This window comes from Scophthalmus maximus, chromosome 1 (genome assembly GCF_022379125.1).
Source record: "Scophthalmus maximus strain ysfricsl-2021 chromosome 1, ASM2237912v1, whole genome shotgun sequence".
Lineage (NCBI taxonomy): Eukaryota > Metazoa > Chordata > Actinopteri > Pleuronectiformes > Scophthalmidae > Scophthalmus > Scophthalmus maximus.
The window spans coordinates 26,751,031-26,771,441 of record NC_061515.1 but is presented as its reverse complement, the minus strand read 5'-3'; the positions used below and the strand labels follow the sequence as shown (position 1 = coordinate 26,771,441).

The 20,411-nt window shown below is 42.5% G+C and overlaps 1 protein-coding gene across 10 annotated transcripts in view; it reads left to right on the top strand.

Moving 5' to 3' along the window:
• The window catches only part of LOC118299486 (fibroblast growth factor 12-like), a 53,071-nt gene extending 32,686 nt beyond the window's left edge, over positions 1–20,385 (top strand). For 3 of the 10 annotated variants that reach the window (XR_007030541.1, XR_007030548.1, XR_007030547.1), the window contains exons 4-13: positions 3,348–3,546; positions 3,637–4,803; positions 9,623–9,755; positions 12,560–12,590; positions 12,701–17,087; positions 17,362–17,444; positions 18,651–18,792; positions 19,268–19,430; positions 19,617–19,764; positions 20,069–20,385. Coding sequence is in view for 1 of the 10 variants with exons in the window: in XM_035623316.2 (XP_035479209.2) it covers positions 3,348–3,546; positions 3,637–3,785 (348 nt within the window). In the remaining 9 variants the exon portion in view is untranslated. Of the gene's footprint in view, positions 1–3,347; positions 3,547–3,636; positions 9,521–9,622; positions 9,756–12,101; positions 12,425–12,559; positions 12,591–12,700; positions 17,088–17,361; positions 17,445–18,650; positions 18,793–19,267; positions 19,431–19,616; positions 19,765–20,068 lie in introns of those variants that run through there. The other 7 variants (XR_007030544.1, XR_007030542.1, XR_007030545.1 and 4 more) reach the window with 7 other exon arrangements.
• The last annotated feature ends 26 nt before the right edge of the window (positions 20,386–20,411 follow it).

Here is a 20,411-nt window from a genome sequence, read left to right as displayed (position 1 = left end):
GATTAAAGGCCTTTTTAAAATTACAATTATTGTTGTACTGTGAACGGGCTTCCACTAGCTCCTAGTGGCCAGCAGTCAAGCTTTGGTAGCACTGGGCAGCTGATTGCCAAGTCTATTACTGCAGCCTTGTGCTGTGCCAAGACTTAACTCTGCGTTTCCCTCTCTGTTCTTCAGTTGCTTATTCCTCAAGTCTTTACAGCCTCTGCTCACCTATAGTCCTAGTAATACATTTTATGGATAAACTGTATAATATCAAGCCTCAGTTACATTTGTTAGGCTTCGATAACGCCTTTTTTTAACTGATATATTGATATCTGAAATTTTTTACTCCCTAGTATCGACCTCTGCCCTCCAAAAATCCATATCGGTCGGGATCTGGTATCCATGACCTTGGACCTCCGAATTTTCTGAGAGCTCAGTGTGACATCCTAATTTCCCACCATTGTTTCACAGTTTCAACCTGACCAGGTGCAAACAGCCGGGGTAATTAAAAACAGCCGTGTGGGAGTGTACAGAAGCTTTAATGTGTGAGGGACAAAGTGCTGCCGGCATCGATTTAGTCTGTTGTGGAGCGTTGGAGGATATTTAATATGTTAATGGGCTCAGTGTGATTATGGCAATCTGAAAAACAGCACCTATTCAGCCTGTGTGTGTGTGTGTGTGTGTGTGTGTGTGTGTGTGTGTGTGTGTGTGCGTGCGTGCGCGCGCAACATACACGCAATTCAAAAGACATCCATGTGCATGCATGTGTGCAGTGTATTCACATCCACTGTATCTCTGCAGAGCACAGAGAAATGACAGAGCGAGAAAAAAGGAAGAGCGATGAGAGAAACAAAAGATAAGAGAAGGGAGAGATAGAGAGAATCCCCTGCTGTTTTTCCAATCAGGAGGCGTCGTCCTCCTCGCCTGGTGATTTATTCTCTCTTCTCTCCTTCATGTCCCAATTTCCAAGCCCACCGCCCCCCATCCCACCCTCCACGTCTTTCATTCATTCGTTCTCCCCGTCTTTTTCCTGTGGGCAGCTTGTGAACATAGCTGTTTCAGAATTGACGGCAGAAGCACATTCAGACGGGCGGTGTTGTTGAAATGACTCACCTGTAAAGGCTGTGAGGTTTTCATCCCAAGTAATTCTCGCAGTCCACTCTTTCTCCCCCGAATTCAGTTGGGAAATAATGCTGCTGCTTCAGACGAGGCGTCAAACATCTTTAATTTTAAAAGCAGCTTTAAATGATGTATGACCCCAACACTGACAATATTAACGGGTGTCTGGCACAGGTATATGCACACCAGCAAATCTGATCCTCCTTGACAAATGAATAATGAAACTGGGGTGCAGGTCATGACTAAATATATGTTTTATTAAGTCAATTCAATCCAGGGTTGAAAAATATTCAGCTCTGCCAATAACAGCTACGCTGCTAATACAAATCAGAGCCGTGGTTACCAAAAGGGAACATTTGATTTGTGGTAATGTGTTTGTTTGCGTCTCTGACATTGCCAATGAATGGGACATTCATTCATTATCACCTGTCTTGGTTTGCTGCCAACCGATCATTTAGTCACATTTCATATCCCGGCGAGCCCTCCTGCACACTCCCCCCGTCCATTCATCCCCCCGAGCCACAAGTGTGTGGTGGTGTGTGATCCCTCGCAGCTGCGTACTGGTGCCGCCCTGCCCCACCCTCATCAAGTGTGAGCACAAGATATAACACTGTATGTTAAATAACCAATGCAAGTGTTTGTTTGTGTGTGTGTGTGTGTGTATTTCTCTCTGTCTCGCTCTTGCAGACACACACACACACACACACTCACTGACCCCTCCCTTTCAGCGCTGGTTGGTTGCCACGGCTACAGTGTCGCCTCTCTTCCTCATGTTGCTATGAGACTCGGACCAACAGACCTGAGCTGAATGACAATGTGTCTGTGGCTCAGTGGCAGGAGGCCCAAAACAACCAATAAGAGGCGGTCTAGACAAACACTTCCCATTCCAGGGTCTGGGCACCTTGAGGGGGATTGTTTGGGTTGGCAGGGGCCTCCTCCGCCACTCGAGGGATAGTTTATTTAGACTGTTGCTTTTCATTTCCTCGGCATGTTACGTAATGCTTAATGATTGAGAGTTCAATTATGAAATCTGCGTTTGATGAAAAATATTTCCCCAAGACAGGAAGATACTTGTACTAGTGGAAATAAAAATAAAATAAAAATGATTATAACATTTCAATTAGAAATTAAAACGGGGGTTGTTACAGCGGCATTTATCAATCATTTTATGTGAACGATGGATCAATATGTATGTGTAATCCCCTCAGCCCTCCTCTTTTTTCTCATAGTTTTGGTTATCAGAATGTTTTCATGTAACAGTGGACTGATAATGGTTTAACTACCTTCCAAGTTAGAGACTAGCTAGTGAAGACACCTGAAGAGGAACTGATGAAGAGCAAACCAGAACTTAAAGAAGACTGAATATTGGACGGTGATTTGTAAGAGCCCCAGGCTGCAGTTAGAAACCACTGATCATTCCTGTAGTTTTATCAAAAGTATTTTCTATTCTTTGGATGAAAGGAGCAATTTTAAGATGTCACCTTTTTCAGTCTTTTCTGACATTTTATAAATAAATATAAAATAAATCCCTGAATGTATTCACTTCATATTAGAAAAACACTTGAAACTTCCCACTCGAGATTATATATCACTGACCTGAGCTTTTCAAAGCTTTAAGATGTAACTATTGCTTGAGAAATTGCAGAAAGTGTCTGGCTTCTTCTTGTCCGACCTCCCCAAAAACTGAATATTTTATGTCAGGTTGCCTTTTGTACTCGCTGTGACTCCAGGGAAACCAGGGAGAGAGGTACCCCCCCCCCCCCCCCCCCCCCCCCCCCCCCCCTCCCTGACAGAATAACACCTTGTTTCTGTGCTGCAATATGCTCAGCTGGAGGTGCCAGCACCTTTGTGAGAGAGTTTTGACACATAACAGCCAAGTAGCTGTGGGCGGGAGGGTGAGAGCTCCAGATTCAATCTGCCTTTTTTCTTTCTTTATTAGTTTAGTTTGTTATTCATGTGCACACCGGGGGAGTGTTGGGGGCGAATGATGGGTTAGAGCAATATATTATTTAGTCAGTGTCTGTGGCTGGTCAATATGGATTCATTATTTTTTATATCAGTGGTTAGACCAGAGAAACCCCACAGTTTTGTGCGAGATGAGGATATTTGAGAACAGGTTTAATGGGTGAATTTGAACGAACATGGATTTCTGAGGCCAATGCAAAATCAGTGTGTAGCTGGCAGTTTTAAAACACACATGTAAAGCACAATTTAATTTCTTCATGTCTGTCTGTCTCTCTCCTCAGGAACTGTTCACAGCCGAGTGTAAGTTCAAGGAGTCGGTGTTTGAGAACTACTATGTGATCTACAGCTCGATGCTCTACAGACAGAAGGAGTCGGGCCGGGCCTGGTTTCTAGGCCTTAACAAAGAAGGACAGGCCATGAAGGGCAACAGGGTCAAAAAGACCAAACCAGCTGCACACTTCCTGCCTAAACCTATAGAAGGTAACATACTGTACATTCTTTTATATACACAAACTAGTATGATTTTTATTTTTTATTTAAAAATTTTCCTTCCTTCCTCCCCTCCTTCAGTTGCGATGTACCGAGAGCCTTCACTGCACGATGTAGGGGAGGCGGTGCCTAAAGTCGCCGGGGGCCCGCCTTCCAAAAGCACGACCAGTGAACCGGTGATCATGAACGGCGGCAAACCAGTCAACAAACCCGACAAGGAGGAGACATAACCCCGCCTCCTTTTTTACCCTCCAAAAGACAGAGACTCGCCCCACTGCTGCGCTCTCAAAAAACGAATCTACGACAAAAGGTAACAAAAAAACAAACAACAGCTCAAGTTCTGACTGGACAGCAGTGGGGCCGCGAGACCCGCCTCACCTCTGTCCCTACTGGATGGATTGGGTGTTGTGGGGCGGGGCCAGAGGGACAGAGCACTGCGGCTGTTGGGAAGAGGAGGAAGAAGACGGGCCAGTGCCAGCCAGATATTTGAACTGGGACAGAGGCATGCCCTCATAGCAGAGATAAAATGACTTCTTAAAAAAACAAAAACAAAAAAAACATGAGAAAAGAAATTTAAAAAGAGATCCGTCTTCACCGGTATTTTTTCTGTGACAATCTGTAAGAATTAGGCCTCTTTTTCCTCCCCTGACCATTCTGTTTTCTGTTGCCAGGTGTGATTGCTCACCAGTTGCCACTCACAGACACACAACTCCCACACAGAATCAACCACATGGATTCGATATAAAAAGCAGATTAAAAGCAACAGCAAACATCTGGCGGAGTGAACACCTAATACGGTGATTCAGAGGAAAGCTTAGTCATCGATCAATTAAGACCTGGCACAGGAAATTCTGTACTCGGCTTTCAATGAAGTGTACTTGAAAGTGGCACTTTGCATTACGTACAAAGCAAACACTCTTAGTTTTTCATCACTTGCGGTATATGACGAGAGAGTTCTTATTCAAGACCACGTAGCTTGAAGCATGTTTGCCTTTGCAGTGTTCTTTTATTATCTATTTGTTAGGTGGTTTATTACACTGCACACACAAAGCACTAGTGATTACCCAGCTACATTGTTGTACAGACAAAAAATAGATTTCAGTTTCTACCTCTCTGATTCTTTTGTCTTTGTCTCCCTATATGAATGCTATGATTCCCATGATTGCTGACACAAGTGTAGCTCTGGAGAAGAGGGGATCAGCCCACATGTCAAATTCCCTGTTCGCTGTAGCAGCATGGAGGAGGCAGGTTAGTGTCCGAGCAGCGTGGTAGCAGTCAGTGTTTACATGGAGTAGCAGATATTATAGGGCGGTGTTTATCGTGGGAAGGGGTCAAACCATAAGAAGGATCAGAATATGTTGATGATTGCTGTTCCCTTCTCCAAGTACTTGAAATTAAAGGTGGGAATGAGGGTAATAGTTAACAGGGTAAAAGGTTATAAAGTCACTATGTGTTGATAATTGCCAAAAAGGCACATGGTAGATGCATGAATCCAGCACTGGAGGTCTTCACTGGTCCTCTTAGGCTGCGTCCACTCTCTAACTTATTTCATTCTAAAACGGCAATTTATTTCCTGGGAACCAAGGCCCAGTCTAATCAGGTGGGGTGCAGCCTTGTTTTATTGCCGCAGGTCTCGGGCAGTGGTGGAAGAAGTATTCAGATCCTTTACTAATGTAAAGCACCAATGCTCTTCCAAGGGATCACAAGATGAATCTGAGAGGTCAGAACATGATTAAGAACGGAGGAGAGAAGAAATCGTGACCTTGCTGGGCCTCAGATAGTATTTAAATAAGTCACCTTTTGAGAAAATCACTCTTTGGGGCACCATGAGTCAACAGTGCCTAGACATCATAAAGAATTCTTTAACCAGCTGGTCATGTTTTATTCAATGCAACATCTTAATCTGTCAGATGAATATGTTGGATTCAAAAGTATAACATTTTCTCTGGAAGTAAAAGTAGAAAGTAGCAGAAAAAGTACAAGTGCCTCAAAATGTCCTTCAGTTCAATACTTGAGGAAACGTAAGTTGTTATTTTCCACCACTGTCTCTGTGTCAATTTGTCTGATACTCGAGTGGATCCAAGCAAACTTGTTATCAGCAAGTGATCAAAAGGAAAGTCATGAAAAGTAAAGTAGGTGAAACATGTGTTTGGCATGTGAGACTGACACGTAGCAAAGTGGTCCATCCAGCATTTGGGATTGGACCTAATTGGAACGGGTCTGACTGTTCATGGGCCCCTCTCAGATCCGGTCTTTTTAAAAAAAATAAGTATTGATTTAAATAAATTCATGCACGTCATAGCTTGACTGCAGGAACATGGACGATGATTTGAATAATCCTGTAGTCACATAAAAAAGTCTTCAAATAGTGGCTTTAAAAATGCCTGCACCATCAAATAGGTTGGGGCTAATTAAGAAGTATTGGAAATATGATTTCTGTATAAACCTGTGAAGAAAGAAATAATCAATCAAATACTAATAGCACTCATTGATTACAGCGTTCCATAAAAGCTGTCATCAAATCAGAAAGGTGAAGCTGCAAGGCAGAAAATCGAATCAAATAGATTCTCGTGCTTTGTCCTCTCACTGTGACTGTCGACATGGCTCCTGTCTGTTCTGGACTTTTCTGTTTACTCCGCCTCCTCTCACATCAAGTGTAGACGGCAATTAACTCCTCAGAAAGTTACACGAGTGAGTCGATTGTATCAACGAGATATTAGTACTGTGATGCCACCCTTCATACTACTGTCAGTGACAATGAGGCAGACACACACTGATGAATATATTCAGTGTGAAACAGAGTGTTTCCGTAATACACACAGAAGCTACCAGAACTACAAAGAAACAAGACAAAGCAGCCAACCCTCGACAAAAATCATGGCCGTGCGATCAATGCTCACAATTTTTCCGACATCAAACAAGCACCAGCCCAAGTCAGCTGGCGCCGCAGCAACGGGTATCGTACGTGTGTGCGTGTGTGAAGCCACTATTAACGTGTTGAATGTCGTCCCGCTGCGAGGATTACACTCCGTAACTGAAGAGACTGTGAAAATACTAGACAGCTCGCAGTGTTTCTAATTGGCATTTCGCACATTGTTCCTTTATATCACACCACATTTTTTCCCTCCTCTCCTCTGATCTCATTAGCTCTTACTTGCCTTTGTCCTAGAATATGTGTAGCTGACCTTTTTTTTTTATTCATTACATAAACATGTCCAGTCCACTGTGTTCATGCTGGTGTCATCTCTGGGCCTTGACGTTTGAAAGAAAACATTTAGATTCAAGTGAGATCAGAGTTTAGCGTTGAACATTTCTTTGGTCACCCAACTGTAATCTTGAAAATAAAAGTCTGCGAGTACACGTGAAGTGTGTTGCAGCCGTTGGTCCGTCAGAAAGTGATATATATTTGCTGGGCAGTACAAGATGGACCAGCCAAGCTCAAGATGTGAAATCCTGGGCAGCTGTAGATTTGTGCTTAATGTTCAGCAACACAAGATTTCCAAAGTGTCCCAAGTCGATTGGCTTCAGCTCTGGCAGGTAGCATGCTACTTTAAAAGCAGTGTGATGATGGTGCTTTTTTTCCTCTTTAGCAGAGCCTTCCCAAGGAGCCACTTTAATGACAGTACGGAGGAGCATGTTTTTGTTCTTGCCGGACACAGTCAGTGACATGACTCCAGGACAGCTACTGCTTTTCACTGAGTGATTATCAGGCAGCTAATTTGTCCTACACTGCTGGCAGACAAATAGGAAATAGCAAATCCTCCTCAGTTTGGAGAGACCCAGGTTATTTGGCTCAAAGAGGGGCTGTGAAAGCAGCTTTTGAAGATCTGTGGTGTATGCACACGAAATAATGACGGTCGAGGCCAGAGAAAAATGGCCCGGTTTCCTGGCGACTGACCAAAGACTCCGCTACAATAGCGTTCCCAGGCTTGTAATCACAGTTCCTGGTTCAAACGACAAAGGCACAATTACTGTCAACGTCTCCTGGGAGATTTCTCCCCATCGGTGGTTAGCCAGGTACCAAGGCTACCATTACGAGATGTCTAGCGGCGGGCGCTGCGGCGGGGAAGAGAGCGGCTGATTTAATTAGAAGTGAGCAATCATGACGTCCTGGGTCACTTTTTAATTTCCACATACAAGTGCCCCTCATGTTTTCATGGCAGGTACACATGTAGCCATCTTACTTTGTCTTGCATGAGCTGTAGCACTGAAATCACCAGGCACAAAATGTATCCGACCTAGTAGGACATAAAACAAACAGCCGTACAGGCGCACTTTGGAGACACTGTACTCATGATGTAGCTTCGTCTCCCTCAGGTTTCCTTTGACGCTTCTTTCTCTCCCCGGTTCCACTTTATTCCTTTTACAAAAGACTACCTTATCACACCAGGACCTGAGAGAAGACTGTAAAGACTCCTCCCAGCTGTTTTTTTTTCTGAATACTCTCACCCCCTCACCCCTCATCCTATTTTACTTTTCAGTTATCCTTTGATCCCAATCTTCTGTTCACTGTAACTATGCTAGCTTTCGCTCGATGCTCGTTTTGTAATCATGCAGCCAGAGAACTTATTCCCACCTCCTCTTTTTCTGTCCTACAACCCCCACCTCTTCCTCCTCTTCCTCCTGCTCCTCCTCCTCCTCCTCTCTCTGTTTGGACTGTTCCCCACTTGTTGCATGTTTTTAAAAGAAGAAAGATGACGAGGGGGGCAGCAATGCATGTGGTTATGTAGGAAATGTGTTGTCGGAACAAAACAAACATTTACAGCACAGCACCAGTGAAACTTTGCCTCTGGCTCATTCCTGTCACTGGTTTGCAGTCCCACAGGTGCTGCAGTGACCTTTGATATTCATGTCATTTACACTTTTAAAACCATTTGCCTCCCTGTGGCAAAGAAAACAACTTATGGTTTTTAAAACATAATCCATCATTGCGGTAATGGAGCAAGGGAAGAATGGATCAAAAATGACTTCATACCACTAACATTGTTACACTAATGCATGTCTTATGTGGAATAATGGGGAATCGGAGCATCAGTACTTGACTCCAGTGCCTAAGAGAAGGGAAACAATAATAATAAATGAAAACACAGGAACGAGTAATTGCTTGATTGTCTTTGCTTCTTCATTTAACAATGATGGATTAGAGTTTAAGAAGTTAATCTAAGTGCAGGGTGATTCATAAAAACATGGTGGAAACTGGCCTGAAACCAGATTAGTCATAATACATATAACAGTCTTGAAAATTTGAACCCACCGAATGGTTTGTAGTTTTCTTTTTGACTTTTAGAGTTCGAAAAACTGGCATCAGCTATTGGTGCAAAGTAACAATAATTATGTTTAGGTTTTCTTCCTTGTTCACTAAGCGGAGTGCTGCTGATGCACCAGTGGCTTTGATGTAAAGGTCTTTCATGATCAAGACCGAAAACAGGTTTTCTCTTCTTTGTTTTATCTGATTCTGCATTTTTCAAACCTTTTCAATTCACTAAAATGATTGTAAACCATCCAGTGTAGTTTGTTTTTCAACATTCTTCCCTCATTAAACGTGAAGAGTCGAAAACATCGAGGCAGTGTGATGTTTCCTGGAACAAGTCTGGAAAAGACAGAAAACAACTAACAAGCTTGTGCATTTTATTACTGCATATGTTTGGATTGAAAGTGAATCTTTGAGTTGCTGAATAAAAGTGTGTGTACTGTAGATTAAATTAGCATATGACGAGTGTAAATATGAAGGTCACTTTGAATAAATTCACAGCATGCTTTTGCAAGTGCAAACCATGCCAGATATGAGCCACAAGGAAATGTGAGCGGTGCTAACTTTAAAGGAAATCTTTGTCTGACCATAAATGTACAGTTACCTTTACATACATATTATGCAAACTGTTTGTCTGCACTCTACAGTTTGTGTCCAATCCATTGCATACACACAGAAAATAAAGATATTGAATAAAGCATTTGTAGAAAGGAAGCATGACTGGTCTCTTGCTTTTTCTTTTTTTTTTTTACAAACAATCAATGGAATCACTGTTTTCTTTTGTCATCCTTTGAACATAATCACTCTCTCTTTCAGGTATACAACGCCCCCCTACCAGCATCTCTTACACGCACTCACCTGATGGTCCCTTCAATGACGTCCATTCATCCTCGGTGTTGACCACAGGGCAGACTGTAGTATCAGCCAGTTCAGCAGCAGCAAAGATGCAGTAAGTGACTGACTGTGCTCAGGAAGTGGACAGCGAATTATTCGGCTGCTTGTGCAGAAATTGAATTGTTCTCTAGAAGTATTTCATCCCCAGCAACTCCCTCTATTTTTACCCCGTTCGCACCAAATTACATCTTTGTTGTGCTGCAAGCACCAAACACATTTATAATTAATCAAATAACTACAAAAGTAATTGCCACCCAATAAACTGAGGGCCTTGGAGAGGGTAGAGTCACAGAGACAGAGAAATACCAGCACTCAGTTTCCACAGGGAAGAATATGATGGAAGCACCAGTGAACAGCTGCTCTGTCGTGTGGAAAGTGCTGGATCAGATATGCAGAGAAAGGTTGATAGGCAGGAAGAAACTCATGACAAATGCCGCGTCGCCTGGCCTCCTTCATATGATAGATGAACCAGCAAATACTGTAATTAGGTGAAGGTAATTAAAATGTGCATATGTAAATTTAATGTAAATGAGGTGTACTTTGAAGGGAAACATGGTGTTTAATTAGCGGGAAGGGGGTTTAGGAAGTAGTGACTAACTTATAACTTTTAATTATATCCAGTGACATGCTGCACGCTTCCCCTCTCATTCAAACTGAATATCTTTCCAAAGCTGCCTTTCTTGGGAAAGTATTAAGATTTAAGAATTTGTCATAATTTACGAGTTGAATCTCCCGTCACTTGCTTGTCAACTTAGGTAATTCTTTCCACCAAGTTCTGTTGCCATGCGCACGCTGACATCCAGACTTTGTCGTGTCTGTCCCGGTGAGATCAGATGCCTCCTGCATAAATTTAGCTTTCATACTCATTATACTGCACTTCACCACTCTGAAAAAAAACCTCCAACTAACATACTTAAATATGCACAAAGTGATGTTCTGCTCATCCGTGTTCATGTATCTGATATATGCTGTATATGTAGGCCTTATTGTGGAGCTATCATCCATGCATTCTCTCAAAGCAATGTAATTGATCATGGATGAAGTCGGTGTCAGGGTTGTCATCTGTGTAGTACTTAGATCTGTGTATTCTGATAGTATGTGTTTTACAAAAGTTTTTAGGTAAAACACTGAAAAGCCTGTCTGTCTTGCAGTGTAGAGAAGACTTAAAAACTTTATACTAATTTAAAGTTAAGATAATTGAAAATATAATGTTGGTAGGCCAGTCAAACATTTTGTAGGTTGATAGACTTGTGACCTCAGTATTTTAATTTTTTAATTTAATTTAATTTTATAAATGTATATATGTGTGTGTGTGTGTGTGTGTGTGTGTGTGTGTGTGTATATATATATATACACACACACACACACACACACACACACACACACACACACACATATATATACATATATAAAATTAAATTAAAAAATATTATCATTCAGCACTGTTTGGCACATTATGCACAAAGGAAAATGGCGGAGCACTTATCTCTTATTTAAAAAGCAGTCAATTATGGCTGACAAGTAAAATGTAATTTGTTATCCTGTCGCACAAAATGTTTCGATTTCCAGCCTTTTTGATTAATTTCATTAAAACAGCATCGAGTTGGGATTGTTGTTCCCTTATCTTCCACAAATTCACACACACACTGCTAAAGCAATGTGTTTGAGGTGGCATTCAGGGCTCAGTTCGAGAGGCGGTTTCTATCTTGCTCATTATCATCAAAGAAAACAGGCGCTCCAGTGCGCGCGCACGCACACACACACACACACACACACACACAAATGCACGCTTCATAGATGGTTTTCATAGTCATTAATGGTTTCACAAACCCACATGTGATCCTTTAACTGAAGCCGAAACATGAAAATCTGCAAAAAAAAGAAGAGGTTTTTCACACAGCGATAGCATTATGTAAGGCAGTCTGCATTTTCGTTATATCTCCATGGCAACCAGGTTGCTGTCCATCTCGCTGAGAGGGTAAGATCAAAACCCCTACACTTTTGTAATTACTGCTCCTACCCCCCTCACAATCTTTTTTTGATATTACCAATATTTCTACTCTGCTCTGAAAAAGGATCTAGATTATCATCTGTCAATAAAGCTCTGACCATTAAAATTAAAGACCTAATTTGCTGATGTGTATTCATCTGGAATAAATAAATCTCCAACCAAAACCACCATGGCCTAAAAAGTATGGATGAAGGTCAGAGGTCAGACACACGTCACACTGTCACTCTTCTTCATCGCTTTTCCCTGCTCGCCATTCCCCAAAAAAAGAAAGAAAGGGTGGGGGTCTCTCTATCTTTTCTTCTCCTCCTCTGTCATCGTTACCCTCCCATCCATTCATCACTGCCCCCTTCTTCTTCTTCTCCTTCTACTTCTCCCTCTCAACAACGACAGGAGAAGGAGGATGAAGAAACATGAGGGCTGGAGGAGAGAAAGGAATAATTTGTCTCTCAGGTGATAAGTGACGTTTGATGGACACACACTCACACAAAAACACACACACACACACACACACACACACACACACACACACACACACACACACACAGAACAAGTGGGGCCGAGCAGCATCCAGTCAAGCCAACACTCAGCCTGAATACTGATTAACCAATCAGAGCCCATTTCTGCCCAGCCCCATAGATACTCGTTGGCTGTCATGGCAACCAAGAAAGCATCATAGCTGAAAGGAGACTGAAGAATTGCCTCTCATTTCCTTTTCTCTCTCTCTCTCTCTCTCTCTCTCTCTCTCTCTGTGTGTGTGTGTGTGTGTGTGTGTGTGTGTGTGTCCGTGTGTCCGTGTGTGTCCGTGTGTCCGTGTGTGTCCGTGTGTCCGTGTGTGTCCGTCCGTCCAGTGCGGAGAGAGGAATGAAAAGGAAAGAAAAGGTAGATAGATAATATTTGAATTGAATACCACACTGGTTGCTGCAACTTCTGGTTCATTTTCAGGTCATTCATTTCCTGCTTCTTGTCACTAACTTTTCCTGTTGTTTCAGTTCCTTGTTCCTGGTCACTTGACACTCGCACACCTGTACCTCATATAATCACTCCAGATTGTCATCGTTGCCTCCATGTACACCGTGAACCCTCCCAGTCGTCTTGCTGTTTGGATCTTTCTCCTGCTCCTCGACCGTGTTTGATTGCCCTATCTGTGTATTGAATCTTGGACTGTGAGTTGAGGCATTTTTTTTATCTATGCCTTTCTCTCCTGTGTGTTACCTGTCCCAGTTGCTACGGAAAGGACTTTGAAATTACCTTGTACTGTGACATTTTCGCTACGTTCGAGGATGTCTCCAGTATTTTTTTGCACATCACAGAACAGCTTCACGTCATTGCACAAACGGTATATGTATTTACTCATCCGATCCTCAAGATTTGGGTTTTTCCACGCATCCTAAACATGCTGTCGCTCTGGGGTGTGCACACACACACACACACACACACACACACACAAACACACACACACACACGCCCACAAAGCAATGAGTGATAGGGTAGTTTTCACACAATCATGTCCACTTCAAACTGCTCTGTTACATATCGTCTCTGTGGAGCAGCGTCTATGAAATACTTTTGTCTCAAAGTAATGGTAGACTTAGGCAAACACACTGTAGTCATGTGCTGATGATACACAGTAATTCTCATGTCATTTTACTATTTTTACCTTAATCACTAAATTCAAAGATATGCTTTAATACGAGTTATGCCGCGTTTAACCATGGGCTGCAATATAATTAAAGACGTGTCCTTTTAACCTTTGAATTACTGTAGCAAGAGGAAATGTTCCTTTTAAGGACTGATCTGAGAGAGAGAGAGCGTGTGCACTGGCTTTGTGTTCAAATGTCTTTTGAGTAAGTGATATTGCTCTTATTACGGAGGAAAGAGAAAAGGAGGAGTAGGTTATTATTACATGGTTTAAGGGCACCTCAGCAGGTTTAATATTGAGGGTAAAAAGAAGCCTTCAGTGTCAGAATTCATAAATATTGCATTTCGTATGAATATGATTTCCCTGGCCGGCTCCCATCTGACAAACACGCGGCCAATATCCTGTTATAATTTTGGACAGTCCAGTCGTCCATTATCGAGCCGCCTCATCAGCGCTTAACTCACTAGTGAGAGGCTGAACACACATTCTAGTCAGAGGGCTGAGGTTTGTGTGGAGTGCATTTCAGTATTTCTAACATCTGGAACATGTGTATATTCATGTTGTGATCCAAGGTCTGAGGGGGCCTATACTTTGATTTTCTTCTTGTAAAAAATGAATATTTTCCACTATTGCACAGCCAAAGGAATTTTTATAAGACAAATATTTTTGGCAGATCAGGCAGTGGACTTAGTAGGTAAAGCAAAGCATTTACTCTGGAATAAAGGTTCTGAAGCCTTTGCAGATCATTGGGACTTAAGAAGTGTGAGTTTCTAAAGGCAGGAATATGTACAGATTCTGAACACGATGCCTCGAGTTGCAACTGCAAATCTGGGTTGATGTTAGTCGGGAGCTTTTGTGAAGAACTGGAGTTAAAGTTAACAGCGAAATGTCCAGGAACAGTTTGTGTTTTATTGTAACTAGAGCACAGATGGGTGTGAATGGAAAAGAAGAATAAGCAGGAGCTGGGAGAAAGAAGCAACTATGTTTGAGAACCACCCCACTATGCCAGGTTGGAGTGGTATAGAGAGTGGCTGTGAAGTCACAGCTCCACAGGTGGACAAAAAGCACTTCCTTTGGAAAGTTTTATTTCCGTCTGCCTCTTTGCAGGTACGGGAGTGTAAAAATGGTCTGGAGCAGAGAGAGAGAGAGAGAGAGGGAGAGCTAGACGTAGAGATCAAGGCACCGTGGCACAAAGCGCACAAGTGTTCTTCTTTGCTTTTAGGCAGTGGTAGGTGTGCAGGTTTGGTGACCTTGGCAACTGGCAATGGAGTGGAACATTTGATTGGTGAGACTACATGTGAGCGTGTGTGTGTGTCACATGTAGGGGAGGGCAAGTGGAAAAATCGATCCATTCTTTACTTACATCAAGAAAAGGCAGGTTCTTTTTTTCTGTGTCCTCCTTTTTGGAGCAGCGGGCTTCCTCACACAATAAACAAGAAGCTTTTGAGCCTGATGAGTCAGACAGTTTTGTGTGTTGGGAAAAGCTTTCGCGCCATTTCACCCGCGAGTGCTGCTGCCACTCGGCCATTTTGGCTATTTCAACCATTTCTGCATTAGCAGCAGGTTATTGCCCAGGCGTGCTTTGGCAGCTGTTGTAACAATTACTCTAAATGGTTAGGGTGGGAAAGAAGACTTAAATGGAGTTAACCTACTCTGGTTGACAACCACACCTTACATCATAACACTATACTTTATTATTCAAATATAACTGCCAGTGATGGCTGTTTTCCAGCCATTTGGCCAAAAGTGTGTTGACATTTCTCTGACATTTCACAGAGGGGGGCGATATCACAGCCCTTCCGAAATACACGATTTTTCATATGGACGTTTCTTCCACTTGGCTGGAGCAGAAATGCAAAATTCATTATGCTGACAAGCTCACAGCAATGCTAATGTTTAGAGTGGGTCACCATATTAGTTTTGCATGCCAGCGTGCTAACATGTGCACTACGAGGCAGATGGGAATATTATTTAGTTTTGCGGCTATTCGGTCAAAGCCTTGAGAGAAATGTGCAGATGCTTTGGTATTTGTATTTTATCCCTATAGGATAATGTAGCCCTACAGCGAGTTTCTGCAATTTATCCCATATCATAATTAATGTCTGCTGTACAAAGTAAACTAATGCTTATTCCCAGGGTGCAATGTAGAGCAAGTTTCTTTCTTAAAATGACCTTTCTGTGTTGACTACATTGGACTAGACGTAGAGGAATAATGATGACATACCGACTTATTTAATTGCCCAAAATAGGAAAAATGCTGCAGTATTTCAGTCAAATATTTAACAAGCCCAAACAAACAAACCCAGCCCTGTTTCCTCCCACGTCCCTCTCTCTGTCGATCTGGCTCCCAGTCTGTCCCCCCCCCCCCCCCGTCTGTCTGTCAATAGAGGAGAGGGTGGCATTTCAAGCCTGCAGACAGCATCTCCCATCAGGCCTCAAGACTGACGGTGGAACCCTTGTGCATGCGTATGAATACAAGTGCGCTAATAAGCTATTCTTTGCTCGTCCTTTAATGTGTCCATCAATCCATTTGACCATCTAAACTGAATAAATATCTTTAGAGCAGCCGGCGGCTTGAGATGCAAGACAATGTGACACTCGATGACTGAAAGGCTCGATGGCTCCGTCTGCTGATGTCGATGTCGATGAGCTGTTTGTTTATCCAGCACTTTGTTACCATTCAAGAAATATGCACACACACTTTATCAGATTGCCATGAACACTGGTTTGGATGTCCATAATCTAGTGGGTGATTCCATATTTGCCCTTTTTGTGCAGTGTATTGTACAAACCGACGTCCTGAACTTGTTAAGGAGACAGAATTGAGACAATTTATATTTTTATTCAATAAATTGATGATAATTAAACCTTGAAAACATATTTAACTGTTCCAATGGGAACCTTATGACACTAAACCCAATAAAATGACAGATAATCAGGCCCAATGCTAATTCATTTTTCCCCTGATTCATCTGATTTGTCTCTTGGATCATTTCATTTTTGATTTCCTGACACTTTGTGATCAGATCCCTCTTTGCCTCCTCTCAGATGAAGGCTCCAGTGAGGCCTGACCTTGTAGACACAGTGAACTGTAGCCAACGGCATAATTACACACAACTTCCAGTCAGGACTTTGCTGTTATGTCTCCCAGCAGCACATTGATGGGCAGCCGTGCTGCACCGTGGAAGCTGTGGAGCTACAGGACACCATTCTCAGCCGAACATCATTCAGTCAGAGACTGGTGGCAGCTCAGCTGGAACTGTCGACATGTTGTCTGTCCCGCGTGTTGAACACTCACTCGTGTCCTGATCCTCTCCGAGCATTGACTTTCTCTCACAAAAAGAACTAATGGGGCAGATGCTGTTAAAGTTGAAACCTTGAATGTGGTTTTACTCTGATGAGAAACATGATGAAGTGGTTTGAATTTTTGAAGTAAAAATGTTTTTTGTTGTTGTTGTTTTTTGTTATTCTTCGTAACTGTGTCTAGGTTTTCCGTCCAAATCCACCAGCGTCACTTGTGTTGTATTTACACAATGCGTTTTGGTTGAATCAGTCAAGGTTTCACTGGTTCTTCCAAGTGACAGAGAAGCAGCGGAGACAGCTGAGACACCCATGTGTCAGAGAAGCCGGGGGTGTGTGACTTGCTTAAAATTCTAAATGGGGGAAACTACAGAGCAAAGCTGTCAAGATGTGGATATGCGGGGGAGAGGAGCAGAGACGAGCCTGAAAAGAAAGAGGTAAACCTTCTGCAACATCAGAAAATCAAACTGGGGCTGAAGTGAGTTCACCTGCCCGAGTTTTTGAAAGTAGAAAGCAGCTAAAGGTCAAGACACAGAAGATGGAGATATTGGTGAAGAACTTCTTCAAGACCTGACCCTCTTGTTATGAATTTTCTGTTAATCTTCCCCATTGCATCGTTGTTTTTTTCTGACCTCCATTTATTCTTGAGTCAACCTTTCATATTTTGTCTTTGTCTCACTGCATCCTCTGTGTCATCACTCATCATTTCAGCTGTCAGCAACCGCGAGACGTGAGTTTACCCGGATCCTGGCTTTCCGTCTTCATGTTGTCTTGTCAGCTTTAACTCTCAAGAGGTCAGTGATCTGGTTATAAATTCTATGTTAATCATTTCAAGCACTCGTTCACCAGTCATTTCTGTTGACTGTTCACTCAAGCTGCCTGGAATGGCTTCGGGCTAACCAGGCTTTGTAACATTCAAAAGGATTTTACCGACTGGATTCAACATACAGTTTCTTAAATGTTTTTGAAGAACTGAAGAAAAACACGCACCTAGTGAGGTGAGGAATACTTCAAAGACAGGAGGGGAAAAGCTACATAACAATAACTCTGATCCAATCTTTTTTTCAAATCTTAAAGATCAATGTTTCACGGCACTGCCATCCGGCTGTCATCTGGCTGACATTTAAAGTCTCCACATAATTATCAACAGCTACCAAAACTGTTTTCATAGGGAGAGTATTCATTTCCAGCAAAGGCCTTTTTCTTGTCCAAGAAGCAACATACAAGTATATAATAAAACTTTTATTGTATTCAATGCAATAATGGGTGTCTTTGTTCCAGTTCAGTTCAGTTCATCTCAAAAATTAATCAACTGGTCACAATAATTAAAAACTCTAACCAGGACAAAACCCTTTAAAAGTTGAAAGTTTTAGCTTGAATGAGGTGAATATTACTGTACTCACAGCTGAGAGCAGTTTTCACACCTTGCTCTGCGTCTGGGCAAAACGCTCAGACTCCGATACGATCTGCTGGCCTAATCATCCTCGTTAAAATCCCCAAAATGCAAATGCCCAATTAGGCTAATGCTGCACATCTATCCTCAAGACTCCTATTAAAGCAGACTATGAACAAAGGAGGTGGAGATCTCGGACACAATGCGATGTTTTTACGAATTGTGGCCTTGAAGGAGGAGAAGTGTGAAGTTGTGTCAGTATGTGTTGTGTTGCGAGCATGTTGAGGTGGTTCTGCATTGAGCTCGTGTGCTCGTGTGGAAAGACGCAACAAGAATTTATCCGTTTGATAAGATTCTCTCTAACACACCTGCTGCCAGAAAATGCCATTAAATGTCAGCAGTCTGTTCCTGGCTGACTACACACACACATGCACACACACACACACACACACACACACACACAACCAGACAGGTAATGTTTTTTTTTTACTCCGTCCAACCTTAAAAACACTTTTGGAAGGTCGTACAAAAGGAGACGAGTTTGGTTTTCTTTTTAACTGTTGAAGCTAAACCCTCCTAAGGTTGCCAACATTTCTTTCTTTTCTAGTGAAAATGCCAAACCTGTGACCTCTGAGGTCGTTGGCAGGAAGCCCTGGCTGACACGTCTGCAGCTACGAGCCCCGAGGCCGGTGGAAGTGCAAATGTGGTTGTTGGCGGCAGCTGGATCGGTTTCTCAGATATTAGAGGAGGTTCGCTGCACCAGAGCACTGACACACAGGACACTCATGGGCCTGAGACACCTGACATTTTAGAAACTGTTATTGGTGTATCCGTGTAAATTAGTATTTGAATTTTACTGATTTAACTGTCATATATTTTGGATGAAAACTTTGAGAGAGTAAAAACTTAAAACAAAAAAGAGCGAGGGGAAAAAAAGGATGAATTAGTTGTCAAATTTATGCTGCTGGCAGATTAGCAGGAAGTGAACATGTCCAAGCCCGTCAAAGACTCTCCAGACCACTGACACAGGCAGAATGAACTGATACCAGGTCAGCAGTGCAAAGCTATTTCAGTTGGGGGGGGGGGGGGGGGGGGGGGGGGGGGGGGGGGGAGTGACATGAGGGGCATTGGGAATACTGGGAGAAATGTCTTGAGCAGTCAGAAACCATTTTCATGTCACAGAACAACGCACTGACAAACACCTCTATCCATTTAAATATACAGTATCACACACAGATGCATAAAAAGGATGAAGGATGGAGAGAAAAGGAAAAAGGAAAAAAGAAGATTCAGACTGTCAGTCTGTTCAAGCCCAACAGTCAGGACTCTCTGGTGTGTTATCCACACAAATGAGCCTGAAGAGATGACTCTCTGGACAAACAAATAGGTATTCACACAGGCACACACACACACACTCACACGTCCACGAACAGCGGGAAACGGGCAGAAAGAATTGTTTTTTCGTGACAGAAATGAAAGCAGACAGAAAAAATCTCTGCAGGAAAGAGAGGCCACTGTGATGCTGCACTTGGCCCTGTATCACTAACTCCTCTGTGCTAACAACTTCTTTCAGCGTCCAACAAAAGGGGGGAACATCTGTCATTGTTGACATCTGAAGGCTATTTACTTGATGTCAGAGCAGAAGTTTACCGCTTTGATCGCAGGTCCTACGGATCTAAAGCCGGAATGAATAGACTGAAAAGTGTGATGGAGGAAAGACGGTGGGTAAAGTGACACTGTTACTCCCCCTAGTGGTTCATCTCTGGCATTGTTCAGTCTGTACTGCAAAAAAAATCGAATCACTTCGGTGGCAAATACATATGTAGTTATTCTCTCTGTGATAGAGCAGTACTGTGTCACATTTCATGTAGTGATGTTTTTGAAACCAACACTTTAATAGGATTGTTTTATCCCAATTCAATTATTCATATGTTTCAGGGAATCCCATATAAATATAATGAAACTGTTTATTATTTGTAAGTAATGTTCGGATGAGCTAATGTGTAATCACCTGATAATCTGTAGTGCCTGGTATCCGGTCACAAGACGAGGTCTGACAAAATAACCCTGATGATGTCATAATGATGTCATCAACATTATCTCAGGTTTGGATAACAAATGTTTTAACAGAAAGCCTGTGTTGAAAAGAGGAAGTAATACATGCAAGTGTGAATGTCAACTCAAAATAAGCTTGTAAGACTGTTGCATTATGGGACATGTAGGCTCTAGTGTTGTCTGTAGAGGTAAAGACCCACTCTAGGGTTTGAAGGTCTGGATATTTCAACCTCTGCTGCTTCATTACAGATTCTTCTGGAGAGATTACCTAAAACGATATTCTCCTTCTATTATCTTTTAACTTTGCCAGAAG